This window comes from Lepidochelys olivacea (assembly GCF_965140295.1).
Source record: "Lepidochelys olivacea isolate rLepOli2 genome assembly, chromosome: 4".
NCBI classification, from domain to species: domain Eukaryota; kingdom Metazoa; phylum Chordata; order Testudines; family Cheloniidae; genus Lepidochelys; species Lepidochelys olivacea.
In genome coordinates, this window is record NC_140414.1 from 14,055,872 (window position 1) to 14,082,168 (window position 26,297).

At 43.3% G+C, this 26,297-nt stretch overlaps 1 protein-coding gene across 6 annotated transcripts in view; it reads right to left on the reverse strand.

The window, feature by feature from the left end:
• Positions 1–26,297, reverse strand: part of EPHA5 (EPH receptor A5) — a 321,089-nt gene that overhangs the window by 58,578 nt on the left and 236,214 nt on the right. For 3 of the 6 annotated variants that reach the window (XM_084626024.1, XM_084626019.1, XM_084626021.1), the window contains 3 exons: positions 23,354–23,513; positions 16,328–16,433; positions 4,058–4,123 (listed from right to left, as the gene is read on the reverse strand). In XM_084626024.1, the coding sequence (XP_084482150.1) occupies positions 4,058–4,123; positions 16,328–16,433; positions 23,354–23,513 (332 nt within the window). The remainder of the gene's footprint in view (positions 1–4,057; positions 4,124–16,327; positions 16,434–23,353; positions 23,514–26,297) is intronic. The other 3 variants (XM_084626020.1, XM_084626023.1, XM_084626022.1) reach the window with 3 other exon arrangements.

Sequence of the window (26,297 nt, forward strand, 5' to 3'; positions counted from 1 at the left end):
AATTACTTTACTTGGAATTCATTTTAACACGGTCCCCACTATAACATGGTCCCCGTGTTAATGCCGTACTGTGCATGGATCCCAAATCCTGCGTTCTAGCGAGGGTCCGGGGTATTTTTCTCCGTAGAGCAGATTATTGTTAGTTAATATTTGTACTGTGGTAACGCCTAAAGGTGACAGTTAGGGATCGGGACTCTGTGGTGGAAGGTACTAGGCACCTATAATAAAAAGACAGTTCCTGTCCCAAAGAGCATACAATATATGGCCTTGATCTTGCAAAGACTTACGTGCATGCTTAACTTTAGGCACTGACTTGCAGTCAATGGCATCTCCCACTGACTTGGATGGGGCTAGAATTTCACCTTGTCAGTAGTCCCATTGACCTTAATGCATAAGTCTTTGTAGGATTAGGGCCTACGCAATGTTGAGTTGTCATTTTATAAGTGGGTTTTTATTAAGGACCAAGGAATTATTGTGTACACTGGGGTAACACTCAATTAAAAATCTTTATATAAGGTGTTAAGCAACAAACCCAGCCGTATATGTTCCATGGCACTAATGCATTCCACACCCACTGACACAACAGTCGGGGCTTTCTCTGCCTGGTTTTAATCACTTGGCTTCAGCTTGGCAGCTCTGGTTGTACATGGAGATGATCAGTGGAGGGGTTTCCCTGCTTATGTGACAATAACTTTATGCTGGGCTAAACACACCCAGAGATTGAAAGGCCAGAGAAAATCTTTGCTCCACTGAGGTCAATGGCAAAACTCCCTGGTGTTTAGAAGCCCCTGATGTAGTTATTACCTTAAAAACACAGAGGACCCTCTTATTATTATTATTATTATTCATCCTTGTCTAAAATGCATGCTCCTCCGACTGAAAGGTGCTCTCCATCTTCCCATCCACCTTCCTCCTTTCCGTCTTGCATTCACCCCATCCCTTGGGAGGAGTACCCACAAGAAGTCATTTTTGTTCCACTGGGTTAGATTCCCAGCTGGTGTCACGTGATGTAGTTCACACCAGCTGAGAATCTGGCCCATTACATGTCCTCTGAAACCCCCCCTGCATACTGCTCTAGAAGTGCTCCCGCCTGGATAGTGGCATCAGAAAAGGACATTAGTTGTTTCTCAGTTCTTGAGGGTGGCTAGACTGTGGGGCTAAGAAATGGCACAGTTTGATGTGTGGCTCAACTCATTCACAGAGCAAATACACGGCTTTCCCTGAAAGTGGTGGCTGTCTGAAGCATAGGGCAAATTTCTCCAGGTTTTCACTACACCAACCTGGTGCACTTTGTAAACTTCAATAACCATACCTGAAAGGGTGTCTCTGCTGTGCTCCGCTGCTAACAGCTGCAGACTCATGGGCTTTCTCAGCAATTTTCCCACCCGAATTGGCCCACTCTGTGCCGTACTATTCTGTATTTGACCTCAGATTGACTGGGAAGTCTTACAAAGGAAGTTTTGAAAATACAGCAGATGTATTTTTAGCTTTTATTCTTTCCCTCTCATTGCTTTGGATGGCTCTTTGCCTTCCGCAAGAACAACTAAAAATAATTTAAACAAGAGACCGTTTCCCTCCCCTCCTTGGCAGGAAGCGGACTCTGAAGTGATCTCTTGTCAATCTCTTTAAAGAGGCTGCCCTGCCTTCCTTTAGCACCGTTGATAGTATCTGTGCCTGGAAGCCACTTCTCCCATTGTCTCCTTTGCTGCTACATTATTCTCCCTACAGTGCAGTAGTAAACTTAGGGATGATTTAGAGACAGCACTTTCCATCTCAGCCAGTCTCTCCTCTATATCTCGTGCCCTTCTTTCTTTTTTTCCTCCCTCCCATATATTTTGGTAAATAAAATGGGCACGATCATTCTGATTTCCTGGGCTCTTGAGCACCTTCTACCCTTCTGAATAGGCATGTCCAGAGCTTCCAGTCACTGATAACCCTTCATTTTACGCCTCATTGAGGAAATCAGGGCTCAAAGCATAAAGTAATAATGCCTGCATTTCTGCAGTACCTGGTACAGATGGGCCATCAACCTATTGGAATCTTTCTTTTGACATCATCATGGCAAAACAGACTAGTTCAAACAATAACTAAATATACCCACAGGACATGTGGCAGCCAAACACTTCAGACTGAGCTGCTGAGTCCAGTATTTCATTGCCAAGCATTCAAGAATCATAAGGCTTCATCAAAAATTATGATGTGTTAAAAAATAATACAACTGGGGTTCTTTTTATTTCCCTTTTGGTTTTTGAGCCTGTCAGACTCATGTTTTCAAGCTTTGCACTGCAACCAAGAGGGCTAGGAAAGCTAAGAGTCTCACATAATCACAAAAAGAAAAGGAGGAATTGTGGCACCTTAGAGACTAACCAATTTATTTGAGCATAAGCTTTCATGAGCTGCAGCTTACTGCATCCGATGAAGTGAGCTGTAGCTCACGAAAGCTTATGCTCAAATAAACTGGTTAGTCTCTAAGGTGCCACAAGTCCTCCTTTTCTTTTTGAGGATACAGACTAACACGGCTGCTACTCTGAAACCTCACATAATCACATGACTCCAGGAGCTGGGGCTTTAAGAAAAAACATCCATCATAGATAGACTGGCAATAAATTCATGAGAATCGGCAACAAAACACTTCACAGGTGTTTTCTGTTTCTTGTACCCGTGTAAACTCAATAGACCTGATCCTTTTCTCAAATATGAATATTTGTACTGCCACAAACTGGAATAATTTGTGTTTAAGGAAAATATTAAAAGAACCCACCAAAATCCAGGAGTTTTGGAAGGTCTGTAAACCCTCCAGTCACAGGGCATGAGCCAACTGAGGTCAGATGGAAACTTTCTTGGAGGAAAGTTAGCCCATAAATGCTACTGTAGAGTTTTTACACCTTCATCTGAAGCATCTGGGGTGCCCATGGTCAGAGACAGAATACTGGGCTAGATGGACCATGTGTCTGATCCACTCTGGCAAATCTTATGTCTCACCCAGAAGACTACACAATGACTAAACTGTAGCTCTGCAGAATCTCGATGCTCCCCGGGACAGCTATGTGCATTTCCATTGTGTTTTCACAGCAAGGCCTGGCATGAGCAAAAGCGGGAAGTCTTAGCTCTCTGCTTCAGTTATTTATATCCTATGAACTCAGATGGACCTTCTTGAGTGTGATTTTATGAGTTGCTGTACAGGCTTAGCCAATTGGGAGCTGTCTGCCTGCACCCCCATCAGCTGATTCAGAAACCTAAAATACAAAGGTGTCAGAGTAACAGCCGTGTTAGTCTGTGTTCGCAAAAAGAACAGGAGTACTTGTGGCACCTTAGAGACTAACCAATTTATTTGAGCATAAGCTTTCATGAGATGCATCCGATGTAGTGAGCTGTAGCTCACGAAAGCTTATGCTCAAATAAATTGGTTAGTTTCTAAGGTGCCATAAGTCCTCCTTTTCTAAAATACAAAATAGTTTTTGCTTCTCGAACGATCCAAATCTAATCCAAACATAGTAAAAGCACCGCTCATTTTATCAGTCAGCAGTGTGAGAGACCACATCGGAATGGACATTGCTTATGCAACTTGGAAAGGGACTGGGTAGCTTGTGGGACAGACTACCAGCCCTCAGTACAACGGATCATTGCTAGTAGTGGCATGGCACCGCGGAAAACAACACACACTTCACTTCACTGTCATGCATGCTACATGCCAGGAAACGCTGCAACCTTTACCCCTGTCTTTTGGAAACTAACCCCTTAGTGATGATAAGCAGGAAGTGTCCAGCACATGAGTCACATGATCTTTGGTTTTAGGATGACACATGACATTTTTGATATGCTGTCTGGGTCAATCCATCATGAAATAATAGGTCAGATTCTCCATGGGGACCCCGTTCTTTCTGGAGATGTATTATTATGCTTCAGATGAGGCTATTTCCTGTTGTTGAGACAGACAAGCTGAGTGCTGAGCACAGATGAGAAAGCGAATCCAGGCCAATACAAGAAAGAAAGATAAAGCCAGGCTAAGCACAGAAAACATTGAGGTAGGACATCAAAAGCAGGTGGGAACACTGACCATATTAGGCTTGGATACGCAACAGCACGCAGGGAAGAAGCCCACCCACAGCCATGATCGCAGCAACTGAAAAGCAAACAAAAAGGCCCAGGATAAGGCATAAATCCCACTGCCCTGGTAATGTGCAAATATACTTGCAGCACTTGCATATGCACGGTATGCATTTGGACCCTGAACAAGTGGGCTTCAAGATTTTCATTGCAGGAGCTATGAAATGGGGAGAGTTTCCTTGAGATATTGTACGGGCCCTGATCCTTTGAAGCATTTAAGCCTGGACTTTATTTGACTGATGTAAATATTGCCACTGGAGGAAGTGGGGCTACCCATGTGCTTAAAGTTAAGTGGGGGCCTGGGATGCAGGTGCTTGCGTGATTTTATCACACAACAACGTGTTCAGTCTGATCGTGCAGTTATCTGCTAATATAATGTTCAAAGAGGTATGAGCTTGGGTCCTTATTTTGCAGACACTTAGGAACTGTGTACAAGGAGCATTTGTGCACCCCAGACTACTAGTCTGTCCCAGCATGCAGTGCACTAGCTGTCCGTGCAGATCCTGGAGGCACACAGTAAAACTTCCCTGGTGCACACGGCAGTACTGGAGCACTGTTTGAAAACAGGACTCCAATAATGTGCACTAGGGAACTGTTAGTGCATGCCAGCAGGGTCCACATGGGCCAGTTAGTGTACAGCATGCTGATGCCCACTAGAATTAATACCCCAGCTGGTGCTCACTTACATACCGTGTTGACAAGCCCGTACACAAATGCATAACTTTATGTACTCCCATTGACCTCCATGGGACTATTCATGTGAGCAAAGTTATGCACATGCAGGAAGTGTTTGCAGGATTGGGGCTCTATTTGCATGAGTGAATATTCTGGGGTATCCCTTCTCCTTAGTGATTTGCTCAGAATGTGTATTCAAAGGACACTGTGTGAAGCCACAGCTCATTTGAAGAAGATTGGTGAGGAATTATTCCAGGCTAAACGGTTCACCTGGCATCAGTCTATTATGAGAAGCAGGATGTAACTCTGTCACTAGCACAGAAGATGCCCTTTGTTGCCAAACTCCACATAATATTGAAGTTGTGTATTGCAGAAAAGAATACAGTGCAGGAGAAATAAATAATGGGTCCGAGGTTCGCTGGGGTAAGTCAGTATAGTTCCATTTTCTTTAGCAGAGCTATGCCCAATATTTCTAGCAAAATTATCATAATGTGCACTTCATTTTTAAAAAATATTCCCTCTCCAGATTTTTAAAGTAAAATCTAATAGAACTTCTTATAAATTTTCTACCAGTAAAACAACTTTCACACAGTGTTGCCAACTCTTGTAATTTTATTATGATGCTCACAATATTTGGTGTTTTTTCTTAAATCCCCAGCTCCTGGAGTCAGGTGATTATGTGAGAATCTCAGCTTTTCATTAAAATAATAAATGTCTAGCTGTCATGGCTATTGACACAACCTTGAAAATGCAAACACTAAGGGTTCAAAAACCAGAAACTAATAAGAAGAACCCAATATTTAAATGATTTTTAGGTCATGACTCACAATTTTTGAACATTTGGAGTAAGCAAGGCTAGATAAGACCTATGTAGCCCACTCCAGGCTGTAATAACTGAATGACTCTGTCTCTGTCTCTCTCACACTCACACACACACACACACTTATTCCACCTTCTACAAAGGAATGAAAACTACCATTCTATAATAGTGTCACTATAGCCAGAATTTTCTGAAGTGTTCAGCAGCCAGAATCAGGATCAGATTTCCAAATCAGTTCAGTTCCCTCTTAGGGCATGTCTACACTGCAATTAAAAACCGGTGGCTGGCCCATGACAGCTCACTCTGGCTCATGGGGCTCGAGCTAAGGGCTGTTTAGTTGTAATGTAGACGTTTGGGCTAGTGCTGAAGTCTGGGCTACAAGACTCTGCAAAATGGGAGGGTCCCAGAGCTTGGGCCGCACCCTGAACCTGAACATCTACACTAAAATTAAAGAGCCCCTTAGCACAAGCACGTATCCCGAGCCAGCTGGCACAAGGGGATGTCTCATTGCAGTGTAGACACACCTTTAGACATCAAAAAACTGCCTAGATTCTCAAAAGAACCAAGCATGCTAGGTGCTCAATTTTTATGAAAATCTGGCCCTGAGCTCTTCTGAAAATATCGCCCCAACTGCAGACACTGAATACTTGTAACACCCTGAGTTCTTTGGAAAAAATTGCCCCCCATCCCCATTTCAGTGGCGTTGCTCAGGTGTCAGTGAAGGTAGAATTTGTGCCTCAATGTTTTATAGAACTAAAATCTGTAATTTACAGGCAAGTTAAACAGTTATTTTTTTCAAAAAGAAAAGGAGTACTTGTGGCACCTTAGAGACTAACCAATTTATTTGAGCATAAGCTTTCGTGAGCTACAGCTCACTTCATTGGATGCTCACGAAAGCTTATGCTCAAATAAATTGGTTAGTCTCTAAGGTGCCACAAGTCCTCTTTTTCTTTTTGGGAATACAGACCAACACGGCTGCTACTCTGAAACCAGTTTTTTTTTCTAGACCTGTGCTGCACACCATTAAAAAAAAAATAGGACAATCCAACAGCTCAGAATGGTACGTATACCTTGCAGAACACCCACATCTGTTTTACATGTAAATTAAATTGATTCATGGGAGAACAGAATTAACTCCTTGGTCCTGGACATCAAAATTTCTTGATGGTAAAGAGCACAGATGCTTCCACTAGGGCAGTTAACGCAAAAGCAGGTTTCGTGATTGCTGATGTTTACTATAGTACCTATCATCTTGGTGGTGAGGCACTTGAAAGCCAGACAGTAGAGCAGCTGTCTTCTCCATTAGCTGGATCTTCTCACCAGACTTCAGAGGCTGTCTTAGCAGAGCACATTACAGCACACTAGCCTGACAACACAGGCTGAGCTGGCCCTTTAACAGGGCTCTGCAACCTCTCCAGATGGAAGGACTAGAAACAAGGGTCACACAGGAAGCATCTAATGAAGAACCAGGCCTGCTGGGAGAGATAAGGGCAGCCACGGTCCATCAGAAACATTCAGAAAGAGACTCAGGGCCTGGGAGGGAAAGGGTTGAGTGGATGTCACAGGGTTGCTGGTCTCTGTGAACAGATTGAGCCCAGCGCCTATGGACTAGAGCAGGTGAGCCTAATCCAGCTAATTAAAGAGTGTGGGGCTACACCTGGGCCTATAAAGGGCTGCTAATAGGCAGCTGAGGAAGAAAGAACAAGACAGGCTAAGCCCTGGTCAGTAAACACCACACTGGAGTAGAGCTAACTCCTGTGGTGGGTCCCTAGAGCAAGGGGGCCCAGGGGCTCAAGGAAGGAACCCTGTGGCTCCAAGAGGGGAGCAGAGCTGAAGGAGTCAAGGAAGCTGCCAGGAGTGGAGAGCCAGAGACCCCTGAGTGGGGTGAACTCGAAGCCTGGGGGCCAGGTATTGAGTTAAGACTGCCTTCTGCTTGTCTGTTATAAAAGAATAAACCTTGACTTGGACTGGATGTGGCATCACATGCTTGGAGATGGGGGTACAATGGCGGCCCCCTGGTGACAGTGAGTACACCATACAGCGAGACTCTCCTTTGCTCCCAGGCGGGGGCCTTGGGGAGTGCAGATCTGCAGAGAGCAGAAGCCAGCTACAAGGTTGGAGTGCGGGGGCGCTTACTGCCAGAAAGCCCTGGTGGGGACAGGGTAGTGAGCCAGCTAGGAAAGTCAGTTTGAAGTTCCTGGGGTGTTTTTTTTTTAATGTGATATTAATAAGGACCAGGCTCAGTGCCACCTGTAATCCCAGCTACGTGGGAGGCTGAGGCTGGCAGATCGCTCAGGGGTTCTGGGCTATGGTGCACTATGCCGATCAGGTGTCCGGTACCACTGACGGTCTGGCTGAAGGACGGGCTAGAACAACACGAACGACGTGTTCTGATCAGCATTCTCTCTGTGAGGGCTGATGGACCGATCGATCAAGTGATATTAATAAGCTGGACTCCAAAAGGTGGGAGAGTTATTGAGGAAAACAAGTGCAGAGCGACGTTTTCTTAAGTGGGGAAGCTGAGGTAAGGCCCACTTGATGGTAACACAGGTGTGGATGATCCAAAGCTCCCACTTTGGAGGAATGGCCATTGCCTCCTCTCTAGAGGCAGAGGGTAAAAGGCAGTATTTGCCAATGATGCTGTCTGGAAACCCAGGAGCAACAATGGATGCACTAGGGAGAGCCCTGTGAATCTTTTTGGTGGGAGCAGGACATACACACACAGAGACCACCATTAATGTTGCTAGATGCTTCCCCCAGGCAATAAGCATCCCTGCCATCTTGGCTAAGTAGAGCAGCAGTTCTTACGTGCATTAGATGGCGAAACTTATGAACCTCAAGTTTCAGAAAAGCAAATGCTGTGCTACCAACATACAGCATATCAATATATTGCAAACAATTGCATTGTCTAGGCACCAAATGAAGAAAATTGCTCAAGGAATACTTCTGTGTCAGGTGCACCAGTGAGTCTGCCTACTTCATTAATGAGCACATGTATTGCGTCTACCAACCAGAGTGTTATAGCTATTAATCAATACAGCTAGAGTCCTGCAAACTGACAGATAACACAAAGCCTGTTTGTTTTGCACCTTGAATATTTGTGGTGAGCTCAGATGCAACTATGAGTGTCTGCTGTACACAGTTCAGGTCCCTCAGAGTTATAAGTTAAGGAATTGATCATAAGAATCAAAAGCATTGTTCTTAGTTTTAACAAGCTATTCTTCCGAAGCCTACAACTGGAGAAGCAAGAATCTAATGTTAATGGAAGACTTTTTTCTAATATTGTAGCCAGCCCTAAAATGAGGGGTGATTATTTCATATATCAGTATAGCAGAAGGCCAACATGCTAACCTAGCTCCCACTGAGATGATACACTTCTCTCAAACACGAAAGGAACAACATTACATATTGCAAGCTGTTGGGAAAATATGTCCAGCTTGTCTTGTTTCAATACTCAGTTGTATTGCTATCCTTCTAACTTTCCTACTATGGGAATATATGATCCTTTTAGCACTACCTGCTAGGGCTTACCCAGTTTACATGTTCAGACATGTCACCAAGGTTTTTTTACAGTAACTGATAAGAACAAAAGATTGAGCAGATGACATGTATGCAGTCAGAGAGAGAACAACTTTATAGGAAAGGCATTGTATTTGAAAAGACCACTTGGAAACATGTGCTTACAGAAAAAGAAATGTCATCTTATGCCTAGGTTATGGGTCTATTACAGGAGTGGGTGGGTGATGTACTATGGCTTCCAGTGTGCAGGAGGTCAGAATATATGATCACAATGGTCTTCTAAGGCCTTAAAGTCTATGCGATCCAAATAAGCCCCAAATATTTTTTCCCCTAGACAATAGGCCAAATTCTATACCCCTGGTGTATATCCAGTGGAGTTTATCTTCCATCTTCTCAAAGAGCACCCAACAACATATTTGAAGCGCTGAGAGATAAATGGCCATGTTCTCTTCCATCCCCTATGCTTTATCCATTCTATAGCCAAGAAGAGACATTGTGAACTCTACAAAGTATTAAGGGTGGGATGTTCAACAGTGTGAACCAATGGCCTAACACTGCTCCCTCCGAGGTGAATGGAATCCCCGCTAACTTCAGTGGGAGCAGAGTTAGACTAACGCAAAACATTTTTTACAGTCCTACCCTAAATCTTTATTGCATGAATATTCAGTATTCACAACATCCGCTCAGCTAACACAGGACTATATGGTGACATCAACTGTTAAGCAGAACTTCCGTGTTGATTTCAGTGAAGAGTTCTGCATGATGTACCTCATGATGGGTGACAACCCCTAACCATGGTTTGCCACATCCTTCCCTCCCACTATCTTATTAGGAACTTTGAATGAATATGCGACCAGGTTTGGACTTGCTAAATGTGTGCCAACTGTTAGCCATTCTTCAAGGTACTCACACCTGTTCAGTTCCCTGCCTGCTGCCAAAATGACATCCTTAAAATCACTACTCTCTCTAGGGGTTGGCCTCTGGGTTTTATTGCTTAATAATGGCCCTGGCCCAAGTGGGGAGCACTCAGCTCACTGTCCAAGCCAGGCAACATGAGCAGAGTGAAGAGTACTTGGATTGGCTGACCCTCTAAATATCCCATTTTCCTAGCTGGTAGTAATGGCCTGTGAAAGGGCAAATAGGCAGAAGGTGGCAGTTAATCCCTGAAAGCAGGTGGCTTCTGCCTGTCTTTTGGGGCATTGCACATCTGTGCACAGCCTTGAGGTATTTCTAAGGCAGGGTGGTTTGTTTTTGTTTTGGTTGTTGGGGTGGCAGAACTGGGTAAGTGATCAACAAGGTGCCAGAAAGGTTAGTTCTAGGGAGAGACCATTCTTGGAAGGTACAGTCGAGACAATGATCGTGACCTGCAGGCTGGCAAGACCAGGTATCTCGGATTTGGAGAGGCGTTATCTCATCCAGAAGAGTTGGGAGAGTGACCAGAACTCTTCTTTAGTAGGGTGGCTGATCAAAGTTCATTCTACTGATAGTAGCCAAATTCACTCTGAGTGAGAAGGCATTGCCAAAGAGCTGAGTGGCCAGTGGGGTGATGACCTTGGTTTTTAAAGGTGTAGGACAGGATGCTGTAGCTCTTGGATCAGCTTCCATTGACTTAAATGAAAGCAGGATTTCCCTGTTATTGGCTGAGACTCTTGACAAAAGTGGGGGCCTAGTCCCACAAAATCCTTGTTATCAAGTGTCGCTTGGGGGTGAGGTGTAACACATTGTACTAGGAAACGGCTATAAATCTTTGGAGGTGATGTCCTACAGGAAAGCGGGCAGAAATATACAGATAAATATGTCCTTTAAAATGCCACCACAAGTCATGACTCATTCCATGAAAATCTGTCACTACTTCTGAAAAGCATTATCTACAAACTGTCTCCCATGTTTCCTACAGAAATATCAAGTAAAATGAACTATTTTAAAACTCCGGCACATACTGTAAAAGTAGTTTTCTTAGTGGAAAAACTCATCTGTTGTGATCTTCCACATCATAGAAGGTTGCAAATCTTGGCTCAGCACCTCCTGTACACAACTTACTCACCCCAAACCTCTCCGCACTGCAAAAGTCGTCGTTTAAAGAGGTGTATATTTGTGACCAGAAACTAGCCCTCTGCAGCTGTGAGGGCTAATATTTAAAAGGCTAAATCAAATGAGGTCAAGGTTGGATAAGCTGCAGAAGCCAACAATTGCCAATACCCAAGTGGCAAAATTGCCTTTGCTTTGCCTTTTGAAGGCTGATTCCTTGCCAAAGGAGAATTTCTATATATGGACAACTGAGGGCAAGGGGCAGTTTTGATTGTTTCAAATGTATCTTTCCGAAGGTCCATAACAGACTCTCTTGGCTTCTTTGGCAGCTCTCTTTAGATGAAAAGGTCAATAATCAGTGGTGCACACATGATACATCTACAGCCCACACTTTAGCTATTTTGAGTGGGATTTTCAAACACGCTCAGTGTTGTTCTAACTCTGCTTCCACTGAACTCAATAAAATCCCATCCCTTTGTTCATGCTATAACGCTATAAACATTTTTACAAATGCCTCTTTACACCCACCTTAAGATTCATAAAGTGTTACAAAGAAGCCTTAATGTAAATAAGAATCAAGCCTTGTAGTATCATGTGCTATAAATTATTACGTACACTTATTTATATCTACACACACATACACATGCTAGTCAAGTGAGAGGCTATTTTGGCAGCTCTGTAATTCCTTAAGGGCCAGAGATAGGAGCAACTGAGAGGAGGTGGTGGTAGCAGCTGTGGCTGAATGACCAAAGGAAGGGGGTGGGATCAGAGAGGGTGAGGGGGGCAGAAAAGGGCAGAGGGCCCCAGAGCTGTGGAAGGATAGGCTTCTGCCTCCCTTGCTCCCACTTGGCACCAGTGAGGAAACAGACATAATGAACCAGTGGAGTAGCAAAGGGGTAGCACAGGGCAGCACGGTGGGTCTGCTCAGGGACAACCTGCTGCCGATCTTTGTCTCCTGCTCAGGCGGGTGATGGGGGCCAGCAAGTGACGCTCCCGGGGTAATGAGTTGGGCTGGGAATAGGACCAGACAGGGTGTCTGGGGCCCTGGGAGACCCTAGTCTTGAAGTCAGCTGACATGTATTGTAACCCACCAGGTATTAGGGCCCTTGGAGCCTTAGCATTTGAAGAGCTGGCCTCAGCCATGGTGCACTTGTGCTGTGGTACCAGCCCTTGCTGTCAATAATCCCGGGTAGCGTGCCACGCTACCTGGGATTATTACTTGACGGCAAGGGCTGGTACCACAGTACTGCAGGAGACCGTGGCGGGGGGAGACAATGTTTTCAGTAACTTCTTCACCCTGGGTGGCAATGACACATGATGAGCAGCTCTGCATGAATCTTGAAAGGATTCTGAGACATGGAAATTCCAAAAGGGATTGTTGATTGTTTGGGGGGGGGTTATTTTGTAATTCATATATTTCAGCCAGTAATGAGAATGCATGCAGTAGCCATTTAAACACTGCTTGGACAGCAAAATTTAGTACGACTGGTAAAATGGCTCAGGTTTTTGAGGAGAGCAGGTAACCATAAGAAACCCATAAGGATAGCAACTAGATATTGTGTAAATCAGTGCTTATGCCTGGCTTCACAGTGGTTTTTCTAAGACAGACTTCTTTCTAACTCATTAAGAACAAAGGTTTAATTTAATGAGCTTCCCTTCTAATTTTCAGGTCGGATTGTTATGCAATTGCTAATGAATTATGCTATGTCACTTTATCAAAATAAAAGAGCAGTTCATTAAAATAATTATCAGACATTTTGCTCAGCAACTCTATGACCTTGTTCAGAGGGCAGATTAGTTGCAAAGAGTTTCCTTGAGCAAGTGGAGCAGGTCTGCAATGCAGCTTAATTGTTTCGGGTAAAGCACACACCGTTTCAAATTCCCAGGAACCTCCCGCTTCAGGAACAAACTGTGTTTCTACAGATGGATGCTGGCCTGCGGAAATGCCACAGTGACTAACGGTTCAGCTGACCTTTGGTTCAGGGCTGGCTGCCAATGGGAAGAGCCAAGCTGTTATTTACATTCACTGGAAAGACAAGAGGAACTGCAGAGACACTGGAAGGCCAATGAAAAGAGGTGTGGACATATCTACCTTAAGGGACCCAGAAGAAAAGAGACTCTACAGCCCTTCAAAATTCCCAGAGGCTGCTCCAGCTGTGGAAGCGATTTCCTATGGACCCTCTGTCCTTCCTCACCTAGTACCAGTTGAGGGATTAGATATTTGTTGAGACCCCTCTCCCGAAATGCTCAAGTCAGATCTCCTTTCCCAGCCTAGCAATTGAGGGAGGTGTTGCCCCCCCCACCAAATATCCCAACGTGCTCTTTTACACTCATGATTTAACCTGGCTGATTGAAAGCCAGACACAAACACTCTCCATCTGGCAGCTGCGTGGGGAGCCCAGTCTACTGTGATTCTCATGGGCTGCACAGCCACAGATAGGGAGCCCAGACAACACTATGAATTGGAAATAGCAGAGCCTGAGGCAAGGAGCTCAGCTGCATCAGCTGTCCTACCCTCCGGCTGCTCTGCTGCTTTTAGCCCCCAACCTAAAGGGTTTTTCCAATGTTGGTGCTGCTGCGGGTTGATCTTTCCCATGTTCGCCTGAAGCAGCAAGAGACTAACCTCAGCCTTGTGTCATGGCTAAGTCCAGCTGAATCAGATCCTAGCGTTCAAACTGTCTGTCTTGCTAGAGATAATGAACGGGAAAGAATTTGAAAAGGAAATGTATGACCTTTGGTGCCAGGCTCTGGAATGTGTAAATGCTCAACAGACAGAGCATCTTTCAGATCCAGAAACTGGTTAACCGATTCTAAAAGGGATTACACCATGACTTGGCATACATTTATCATCCTGGTAGTGTCAGAGCATGATAGTCACTCCAGGAATTGTCTTGAAATCATCTCTGAGACAGAACATCACGACTGAAATATTTTGTGGCATTTCTGCTTCAGCGGTGCCTTTTTTTTTTAATTTACTTTGTTTAATTTCAAAACTGGCTGCCAGCTTTAGGGTTTCTGTGTTTTTGTTTTATTTTTCTGTTGTCAAGAGACACTCAAAATACCAGTCAGGAAAATTTGCAAGGAAAAGAAACTTCTAAAAAAGCCCTGCAATTCTGAAGCTATTTTGCTAATGATGGATGGGAATTCGTGACAGTTACAAAGCTGCTTAAGGCTTCTGCACCAGTCACAGCTGAGGAACTGAATGGTCTCCCTTGATCTGGGTCCTGAATTTGCATCTACTACCTAGCAAACCAAATTTCCTTGCAGCTATCCCAGAATCCATTGGCAGCAGTTAGCTCAGCAAGTCCCCTGAACTAAATTAAATGGAAGCTTTGAGTGTGTCCATGAGTCTGCCCTTTAGGAGAGATGCCCATGCATGCCACACTTACCTCTGTGGATAGGGAACAAACCAGCATGACTTTAGAGCTGCCCTCGGCCTGCAATCATACTTCTCAGGCTGGCTGGCCTTGGCACAGACTGCTTTGTGTTAAAAGAAGCCTGTCTCCTTTGTGAAATAATATCCTGATAACAATAATATTACTATCTAGTAATTTTTCAGTTACTCTGTCGCCACCTCACAGCTATTCTTCCTACAATCGGTCACCATTATACTGTGGTGCGGTATATACAGTATACCAGGCACACAACATTGCTGCAATATGTAGCGATCAAGGGGAAAAAAATCTACTTCCCTTTGTGTGGTGGGGGAGACAGTGAAATGTACAGATGTTGGCACTGTTTTCTGTTAGTTTGTATGAAGGACGCTGGACTGGTTTAACAGTTGCCATAAAAAATAAATTGCATTGTGCTTTGATAGGAGTTCATTAAAAAGATATTTCATTCTCTATTGGGAATATGTAGTATATGAACAAATGTTTCATATCCTGTATATTGGCATCTATGAAAAATTAGTGTCACAGTAAAAATGGATATAGACAGAAATCATAGATTTTTCCAATCCTGCTGTTCATTTTGCATCGAAAACTTCTGTTGACTTCAGCTGGAGTTGTCAAGAACTGTATGGCTCCAATCCAGCCAGGTACTCCAGCATCTGCCTACATTTAATCACATGAATAGTCCTGCTGAAGTCAATTGAAGTCAATGGACTACTCCCTTGGTTCAAATTAGGCGCATGCTGAAAAGCCTCGGTGACTCAGGCCCTAAGGATGGCCCTCCATCAGAGGGTAGCTAACTACTGAATTTACTCATATTCGGTGTATATTTAATTTTTTATGGCTCAAATCCTGAACACCTTGGGTGAAATCCAGACCCTACTGAAGTCAGTGGCAACTTTGCCACTGAGCCAGGATTTCACTTCTTGTCTTTACTCATGTTTTATACCACCACCCAGGGAGTTTTCCTGAGAAAGGCCAATTTGCAAAATATGAGTGTAAGCTGAGTAAGAACATCTGGGTTTGGCCCTTTGTTAGCAAGTCTAATGAGAGCGACTCTGTATAAAGATACTGGATTCCAGAGTGCATCAGGGGACCTTTTGTGCCACACAAATTCTGCTTATTTTTAAACAAGTGAGAAAACAGTCTTGTGCGAAGGAAACCTAATAATGAAACAGGCTCCATCCGTATCAGTGGTGCCCAAACTTTTCCTGTCGTGCTCCTGCCTTACCAGTCATGGAATCTGTCCGTGCCCCCCTCTCCATTACTTCACAACCAAGGCTTACTCAGCAAAGGAGCTTGGGCTGAAGGGAGAGCGGGGGGCTGAAGTGGGGATGTGGGGGGAGCTGGGGCTAGAGGGAATGAGGGCGGGGCGGAGCTGGGGGCGAGCTGGGGGCGGAGCGGAATTGCAGTGGGCCTGGAGCTGGGCGGGGGCTGGACCAGCGGGTGGAGTGGAGCTGTGACTGGGGGCAGAGTGGGGCTGGGTGGTGCTCCTTCCCTGCCCCTACCCCCTTCCCCCGCCCAAGGTTTCTCTGTGTCCCAAAGCTTGGGGACCACTGATCTTTGTAGAGATGAAAATCACTGGGAAGTGAACTACATATATGAACAGAAAATGTGGGTTTCTGATTTCATTAGATTCATAAAATCAGGATGTCCACATACTGCACTGTGTTACATGACAGCATTCGGTCATTTTCTGGCCTCCACCAAAATGTGCTGCTCAATCAGTCAGGTCAAAGTTCTGTATATATGTTGAAAAAGTATAAATGCACGCTTTTTCTCTTACCTTCCACTGAGAAGGAAACCAATAACAACCGCCAACAGGATAACTCCCACTGTTACTGACACAGCGATTATAGGAATCTGGCTCTGATCACTGGATGCAGCTACTGCTGAGATGAGAAACAGAAAATGGAGATTAAGGTTAAAATTATAGCCAGCACTCACAAGAGTCTTTATTTCAAGGCTGCCAGAGATATTGCAGTTTCACCAATTCATTAATTCTTTCACAGGTTGGTTGGTTTGTTTTTCCTCATCTGTTCTTTTTTGAAAGAAAAATGGAGGGGGCAGGGAAGGGTTCAGTTTTTGGAAACTTTAATTTACCATCCTAATCAAAATGTCACAGAATTTACCTTTCCAAATGGTAAACTGGAATCTATTTTCCTGGTTATGCAGCACTAGAAGTCAGTCAGGGAGGAGACGGACACCAAAGAAAGTTCTTATTTTTAAAAAAATATTTAAACACAAAGTTCACGGATTGAATTTCTATTAGCTGGAAGATGCGACATAACAAAGATCTCTTAAATAAAAGGCAGATATAATGCCCATGACAAGACTGAGTAAAATTACCTCAGCCTCAGGAGTCTTCTGAGGCTCACGCATTAACTCTTTGTAGCACCTCCAGTGTAAGACCAGCTGGTGCTCTTTGGAATAAAGTCGTGCTAAAGACTAATATTTTGGTTGGTGTCTGTTTACTGTAAGGAAAGCAGAATTGCTTCCAGATTGTGTCCTTTCAAAAATCCCCCTCTGCGGATTGCTTGAGAGGAAGGATTGTTGCGTGATTAAGACACTGGACTCAGGAGACCTCCGTTCAATACCTGGCTCTACCAGCGGCTTCCTGTTAGACCTTTAATAACAGACTTAATATGTCTGTGCCTGTCCGTAAAATGGAGATTATAATAGCACTTAATCTCTGCCTTGTCTGTTTAAATTGTCGACTCTTTGGTGCAGGAACTGTCTCCCTATGTGTTTGTACAGAATCTAGCACCATCAGACCCTGGTCTTGGCTGCGGCCTGTCAGCACTTCTATAATCGATAACCAAAAAAAAGGTCTATTCTTTAGAAACACAGTGTCAGTGTTCAGCCAGTAGCTAGTCACATTTAACCTCAGGTATGAAAGCATTTGAAAATTAATTCAAGCTGCCTCATTTTGGCCTTAAATCATATGAACTTACTAATGAACTGCTTGCCTAGAAAACATTAATCATCATCTTAACTAGGGATAAATGTTATCTGAGCCATATTTACATTTTCACTAAAATGTCATGGTTGCAATAGATAATCAGAATCACGGCACCACAGTAGGCTGTCCCAGACAGAGTTTAGTATATACGTTACAGACAGTGGTCACTATTAAAAAAAAATATAAAAAATGGACAGCATTTAACATGCACTGTTCTTTGAGATTACCACAGTGCTTCTATCTCCTTGCGGGAGAAGATATCTGTAGAATCTCTGTGGTAACTGGTGAAAAGTTGGCTTTCCTAGCCCTCATGGTTGCAGAGGAAAGCTTGAAAATGTGAACTACAAGGGCTGCAATACCAGAAAGCAAAGAAAAATAAGCCCAAATTTGCTATTTTTAAAAATTGCTATTTTTAAAAACTGGGCTTGGCAGAATTTGATTTCTATACATACTGTTGATGGATAATATAAATGTTCGAGAATTTTTTTTTACATTTTTATCCAGTTGTGGGAAATCATGGGGGTGGTCAAGCAGTGAGGGTAGGGGTGTGAAACAATAATTATTTCATGAGAGTAGACACCAAGATTCAAAAAGTTAAAGCTTGATAACCATTAAACACAAATTCTCAATAGCATATGTCAAAATATACAAAGTAAACATCCTTACATCAAATTCTAATAAGTTCTCTGGCAGCATTTTCCTGACTCCGATTTCATTTGTCATAGATGGAAACATGCTGTGTCCGTTTGTGTTTATGAGATCAATGTTTACCAATAAAAATCTAAACCTTCCAAGTCTAATTTTAAGACAATCACATAATTTTTGGGAACTCGTGGGGTTGGCAACACTGCAAACTGGGACTTAGAAGTTCTTCCCGCTGTGCCTTAGAGAAGGGAGGCGCTGAAGCAGAGGTAACTATGCCCCTTAATTTCAAAGCCGCGGGATATTGGCATACAGAGGTCTCCTCAGGACATGGCTGTTCAGGGGAGGTATGGTCAGACCCACAGTTATTTTGGGTGATGGGCTTCATTACAACCACAGGCAGGGTATGACCTGGGGGAAGGTTTTCCCACACATTAGCACTTTCCCCCCAAAGGATCAGCAGAAATTGATTGCACAGTCAAGCCAAAAGATGGAAGGAGAAGTGAGTCCTTAATTTTATGGAAGCTATAAAATAATTGAATATGGCCCAATATTAAATGTTAAAAAACCCATAATGTATTAAACATTGATTTTACAATGGGTTTCCAAGTAGCACTTTATATGGTAACTCTCTGATTGGCAATTCATTACATATAGTGGGGCCCAGCTAAAGTACAGTCAATGATTTCATAATGATTGGGCCACAACATTAAATCTTTATTGTCTAACTACTCAAAACCTACCCCACCATCTAGAGAATGCCAACTCCTTTCCCTGGTGCCTTTATAATGTTCAGGGGATGGAGAAATAAGGTCAGGCTTGCTGGGAGGTGTTGTGGGATCCCAGGCAGCAGGGGAGAGCTAGAATGCCAGGAAGGGGATGAGTAGCAGAGAGAAGGGGACCAGCGTGGTGGGGGAGAGGCACAGGTAGGGGGTAACCGCAGTGGAGGGTGGGAGAGCTAGGTGTCTGAGGGAGAAGGAGAGCAGCTGGGTAGTAATGAGTCAGGCTGCTGGAGAGATAAGACAGTTAGCACCAGTAGATTTGAACGTAGAACCCTCGTTTAAAAGTAATCCAGACCAGGACTTGCCCCCACTGCCCTCTTGCGCTGTCTCTAATATCTGCAAGTTGACAACGTTTGGTTTAGAAGCTGCAAATAACCATGCTGAGTTTATTGCACTGACCAGTGTGGGGCCCAATCCTGCAGAGCCTTGACTGGCGCATAGCAGGGTCACTAGAGTGACAGGTGACAGGAAGCACTCTACGTGGCAATGGCAGAATCATGTCCGTAAAAACGAAGGGTTGCAGCGGGAGGGGAAGCAGAGAAGCTACCAGATGTTGTGTGTTCCAAGGAGCCCTGTTGGCAGATGGCAGGATTCCAAACTGCTGGCTAACGTTCCCCAGGTGGGACATTCGTTGCTGCTCCGTTCAGCTGGAACACACCGCTCGGTACTATAGCTGGCAGCTTCTGTTGGCGCGCTCTAGCCAGCCAGCCGTACTCCTTTCCCACACAAATCAAGCCTCTTTAGCATGTGATGCACACTGCAGGTTGGTAGCAGCTCGTCTCTCCCAGTGCTCCTGCGTGCTATGGACGGACGGACACTAGAAACTCAGTGTGAGAGCGGCTAAGATTGTGTGGAATATAGGGCCTGCCAATGCACGTCCCCCCATGTGCCCCCGTCAGAGCAAGAGCAGGTCTTCCCTTTTACATGTCGGTAGAAAGTATATAGCATCGGCTAGAGCTCTGCGTCCTGCACGGCATGACCAAGATTAAAACACAGGCCTGGGAGTTGTCAATCTGCATTGTATTCCTGGCTGTATCACACCCTTCCTGTGTGACCATGTGGAAGCCATTTAGGCCCAAGTCCTCAAAAATGTAGGTGTCTAACTCCCACTGATTTCAATGGGAGTTAGGGACCTAAATGTCCTTGAGGACCCGGGTCACAGGGCTTTTTCCAAAGCCAACTTAGGTCAATGGGGCTGCAGTTGAGAAAAACATTTAAGCACATGCTTAAAACCCATCCGTCTCCTGCAGAGCTGTTAAGCGTGTGCTTAAGTCCCATGTAAGTCAATGCTGACGTGCTTTGCTGCATAGGGATGCAGTGCTGAATTGGAGCCATTCCATTGACTTGAGTGAGTTTTGTATCAGACCCTTAATCTTTGTGCCTCAGTTTCTCTAGCTGCAAAATGGGAATATTCAAACAGAGGGGTTTGCAAAAATCAATTAATTATGGTTGTAAAGTACTTTGAAACGTTATGATGTAATGCCCTGTAAAATAATATTATGATTGTTTTGAGAGCTGCCATGTGTATTTCCAAGATTTACATGATAAGTCGTTCAAAACTATTATTATTTTGGCTTGTGATATTAGGTCGTGGTGGCAAGGGACCAAATGTGCAATAAGTGCCACTATATTACTTATTAATATTCTGAAACATTATTACTGAACTCCTCAAAATTAGAAACTTTTCTACTGCATCCAGACCTTGCCTATCATAATACAGAATTATTTGCCAGCATAATATGGTTTGGTTTCTACTTATAGGACATGATTATAGTGGTTAATGCAATAAGAAATACATTAAATAGCAAAGTCTTTTTGCATTAAAGTTTGCATCAATATGCTGTTTGCACTATGTTAGCTTTGCCACTGACTCCAGAGCTGGGATGTGAAAGGTAACTCTCATTGAAATGACAACATTGTATCTTTTTTAAAGAACTGATGATGACTTTTAAATGAACCAAGGAAGCAGTAATTAAACAGCTGATGACTGTAAATTTATAAGGAAAACATACAGCATGACTTGCTATTCACCATAAAATGAACAGAATATTACAATCATGAAACCTCTCTTGCATATAAATAGTATACAAGATTAATAAATGTCACTTGTACAAATTGAACTAGGTACACAGAGTACATATTTTATGACAGTGAAAATTATCACTGACACCACTGCAAAGAATAGGTAAGCAAGGGACAAGAAGTATTTCTCCATCATAGTGTATAAAAGTATTTCTACACAGCAATTTAGGCTATGTAGACACTGAACTTTTGTCAGTAACACTTTTCTCAGTCGGGGTGGAAAAAAACCCACCCCTGGCTAGCTGTGCACTGAATTAAAGTGCTTAGGCCTTTGTCTACATGGCAAACAGCTTAAAACCGATCCTTTAAATATAATCAGGGCCCACATACTCCACAATTCCACGGAATTCACCCGGCCACAGAATTATGCTCTGGAATCTGAGCCTCTATTTAAAAACAATGTTTTCAGCCCTTATGGTTGCTTGAAAACGTGAACTGGGTGCAAACGGATGCACTGTCATCCACCTGAGCATGCAGGCAGCCTGAATCAGTCGCTCGATGACTTTGCCCCTGTGGAATTTAGCATCTGTCCACTGTGCCACAGAAGCAAGCATTTCCTCAGAGAATTTGCCATTTTGCTGGAGTCACATGCCAAGCACTTTGTTTTCTATGTCCTTGCCCAACTTGCACCTGGCTGCATTTGCCTCTTACTCTCCAGCTAGAAGAGGGAGCTAACGGGGCTACAGGGTATGCTTCCTGCACCATTACATCGAGCCAGGCAGCAGGGCATATTTTCAACTATGAGCTGTGTGTTTGTGGGTGGGGAATGGGGGTAAAGGGTATTTCATGGCTTTAAATTAGTCTATTTAACTGGCTATGAATTTACACAATGGCATCTCTAAATACGCACCAACAGATTTAGGTCTCAATCCTGCAGACACGCAAGTGCGTCCCCTTAAGCACATGTGGTGCTCCATTGAAGTTAAGCAAAAAGTTAAGTGTGTGTGTAAAGTGTATATAGGAGTGAGTCCTTAATAGGTCAAAATTTGCCCTCTATTATATCTGTACTATTATTATTTTGAGAATTTCGATACCACCTGGGAACCTCAGTCATGGACCAGGACCCTATTGGGCTAGGTGCTGTACAAAGACAGAACAAAATACCACTGAAGTCAATAGGGCTGTACGAGAGGGCAGGAAATAGCCCAAGGAAATTATCTGTCATTCACGCTCAGGACATAATCTTCAAATGCTCAAACTTTAGATCTTCAGAAATATTTTTTATAAACCAAACAAAATAATTAGTCTTCCAGGAAAACTTTTCCCTGTCCCAGGTCAAGGCTCACATTTCAGACCTTTTGTTATAGCCCTTCCAAAAAAAAAAAAGTTTTGCTTGATAGCTCAGTGGTTTGAGCATTGGCCTGCTAAACCCAGGGTTGTGAGCTCAATCCTTGAGGGGGCCATTTAGGGATCTGGGGCAAAAATTGGGAATTGGTCCTGCTTTGAGCAGGGGGTTGGACTAGATGACCTCCTGAGGTCCCTTCCAACCCTGATATTCTATGATTCTATGCTGCTGTTGTTGTAAGTGGTAAACTGCATCTTTTCATTTTCAGTAAACTGAAAACCATCCGAAAGGATTTCTCCTCTCCTAACCAACCCCCGCCCCCCCCATCCCCTAACTTTCAGATCCAAACGTGACATTTTGGGAAAATTAGAAGCACTGGTATGGGGCTGGAAACTGTTTTTGCAACCTTAACTATAGTGCTTGCTGCAGAAAGGTTCTAATGTTCCAGTGATCTCTTTGATGTCAAAGCTCTTTCTCTTATTGATGCACCAAAAAGTGACGTTGGGAGGTTTTTCTGTTAGAAACTTTTTCTAGCAACACACTCAGAAGGTATTTAAAAGATGTTGCAGAATCCCCCACAGACCACATTAAGAGGAGTACAACAGTACAAGGGCCTGGTGAAATGTATGCCAGCCTCCCTTCAGTCCTGGCACTAACTTTCAAGGGTTCCACAGGGATTTCCTGATTAGGGGAAGAAGAATGCAGTAAAACCCCAAAGAGACAGTAATGAGTAAATGGCAACATTTCAGTGCAAGGGAGACAGCAGAAGACAGAAATTTTCCGACCAGCAAGCTTCGTAAATTTCCTAAGTTTAAAGACTTCCTGATTTTTCATCTCCCTCCAGACTAAATGAAATGAGGAAACAGGTACCAACATATGTTCACCTGTCCAACCCACAGTAATGACATGACTGATACTTCTTCACTAAATGAATCAGGTCAAAGAGAGAAAGAGGATGACAGGGAGACTGACAGAGTCCCTTGCAAAGATATTGATCCACTAACTCTTTTCTGGTAACCATTTCGGAGTCATGAGCTGACAGTAATTAAAATGACTTACACACTGGGCTGGTTTCAAACTCGAATCTTCGACTGAAGCCACCATACCCTGCTGCTGTGCGCGCTCGGATTTGGAAGATATATGTCGACGCTGGTTTCAAGCCATCTGCTGTGATCTTCGTCTCTTTCGATTTGATGATGGTGTAGCTGGTCTCTTGATCCTTTTCCCCCCCCCAAAAAAATGCAAAGTTCAAGCATGTAAACAAAAACACTAGCAAAATACAAATTGCTAATTAACACAGTGGCAATAGTACTAATAATGACTATACCAACATATTTAGAAAGAATGATTGAACATGTATTAATGAGACTCTCTGTCCCACAAAAATCTATATGAAGACTACATACTGCAAAGACATGGGGTCCAATTCTCTATTGCCCTTCACTTTATATAGTCATTTACTCTAGAGTGAAGTGGATGTAAAATATAACAGGTCAGGAATTTTTTCATAAAATGGTGGTTTTTTTAAATTGGATAATGCTGATTTGTTGAAACCAAATCCTTCTCTGGTCCAGGATGGAATTCCTGATTTTGGCCAGAGAACACGAGAGACGTCCATCCCACAGAATGGCCAATGGCCCAGTGGTTAGGGTACCCACTCTGGTGCAATAAGAACAAAAGAATGGCTAAACTGGGTCAGACGAATGGTCCCACTAGCCCAGTGTCCTGTCTTCTGACAGTGGCCAATGCCAGGTGCTTCAGAGGGAATGAACAGAAAAGGGCAATTATCAAGTGATTCCTCCCCTGACATCCAGTCCCAGCTCCTGGCGCTCAGAGGCTAGGGACATTCAGAGCATGGTGTTGCATCCCTGTCCATCCTGGCTAATAGCCATTGATGGACCTATCCTCCATGAACTTATCTAGTTCTTTTCTGAACCCTGTTATAGTTTTGGCCTTCACAACATCCCTTAGCAACAAGTTCCAGAAGTTGAATGAATATTTAATTATTTGTCCAAAAGTGGAAGACCTCCAGTGGGACAGAGAGACTGACACTTTCTATATACAGCAGGGACTTGAATCTGGGTCTTCTATGTCCCAGGGAAGTGCCCTAACCAATGGGGTGACTCTCTCTCTCTAGTTAGTGTTTTCACCACCCTGCCACACCAAAAATCACCAGATCAAATTTTCATTCTGATGAAGAATTTAACCAAAAATCAAAACCTCACAATTTTTAATGACACAGAAGTCTTGTTTTCTGGTCAAACACCAATGACTCAGGACATAGCATTTTAAATCCACTTTGCACAAGCGTTAACCACGACATGAAGGGCCTGATCCTCATTTCCACTCAAGCCACTTTACACTGCTCTGGCAGTGCCAAGGGATCACAAAGTGAGCATAGGTTACATTTATACTGCCAGAACAGTGTAAATAAGAACCAGTGCCAAAGTGTAGGGAGATGGAAAAATCAGTCCCTGATTCACACTAAGGCCATTTTACATCTTTCTGGCAATATAAAGATGCCTTAAAGTGAGCCACTTTATATGACACAGTGTACCTTGACAGTGGCCTTAGTGAAAATGAAAATCATTGCTATTATCTAGATTTTATGCTTGGTTAGAAATACTAATCAAAAATACTAAAAATCCAATACACACAAACAGATATAGATATCTACACACACACATATTATATACGGATATAACTACACACACACTTTTTTGTGTATGGTGAGGACCTTTTAAATAAATTTGCTGAAATAATTCTGCATGTAAATAAGTTTTTGGTGTAAATGAGCAGTTTGTGGTCATCTTTGATTTAACATCAGACTCAATTTTTTGGTAACTGCTGCTAGAAATATTTACTTACTAAACAATCAGCATCCGATCACGTAAATTAAGGGCAACAACGTTGAAAACAGTTTTGTTTTTTAATCACTATCTCCCTTCAGATCTCCATAATGGTATTTTAAGGTAAACACATGATTTCAAGGCAGATCTTTTAAGGTCTGATCCAAAGTCTTTTGAAGTCAATGGGCGTCTGTCACAAGATGGCAGACCTTTAAGGGGAGCTGGTCCGAGCCTTACCTGTGACTGATCAAGTGAGTCTAAATGCCAGCATGTATGAGGGAGTTGTGTGAAGAAGAGGTGCACTCCTGAGGCTGGGCCTAAGAGAGGGAGTAGGGCATGTCTAAGGAATGGCTTCTAGGTCCCTGCAGCCTGTTCGGGAAACAGCTGTGTTTGGTACTACCTTCTGAGTCTTATGTTCAAAGAAGACAACAGTGCCCTGAAAGAAGGGCTGGGCACACTTTGGACATGGTATTAGTCCTTGCTGGGCTGAGGGAGACAGGCCACCTGCTCCGCTGACTTTAATGAGCTGTGGATCAAGCACCCGAGTGATCACCAGAAAACTCCAAACTTAGGATACTCCATTTTTTAACTAAAGCATGGAAAATTTGCCTGCCCAACTAATGGGTCTGGGTTGGACAAAAATGGAAAAAGCTGTTCTGTTTGCTTTTAAGAAGTGATTTCTCTTAAAGGAATGTGATTCAAGCCTTAATTTTCTCAGACTCTTAAGACAAATCATTCTTATAACATGGGGACATGCTTTCTTAATTTATTATTTTGTACAGGGCTGTATAGCAAGAGAATGCAAATTAAGTTAATGACAAACGAGAAGTGCTAAGGGTGACATAGTAATTAGCGGAATGAATAGTAGGGAAAATGGGATGTTAATATTAGTTCAAATTCTGACTTGCATTTCAATCCAATTACATTCACAACTAATTAATGTTTGCTTTCTGCAAACTTTTGAGTGCATGAGCTTTATTATTGAAAATACCAATCTTCAATATTAGCCAAAAGCAAAATTCAAACTATATATTCAGTTTTATAATTTACATTTATATTGTTTAGTTACATGAAACACCTAGCCTCCAGTTTAGCAAGGCATTTAGACACATACCTAACTTTAAGTTTCTCCACACTCCCTTTGAAGTCAATGG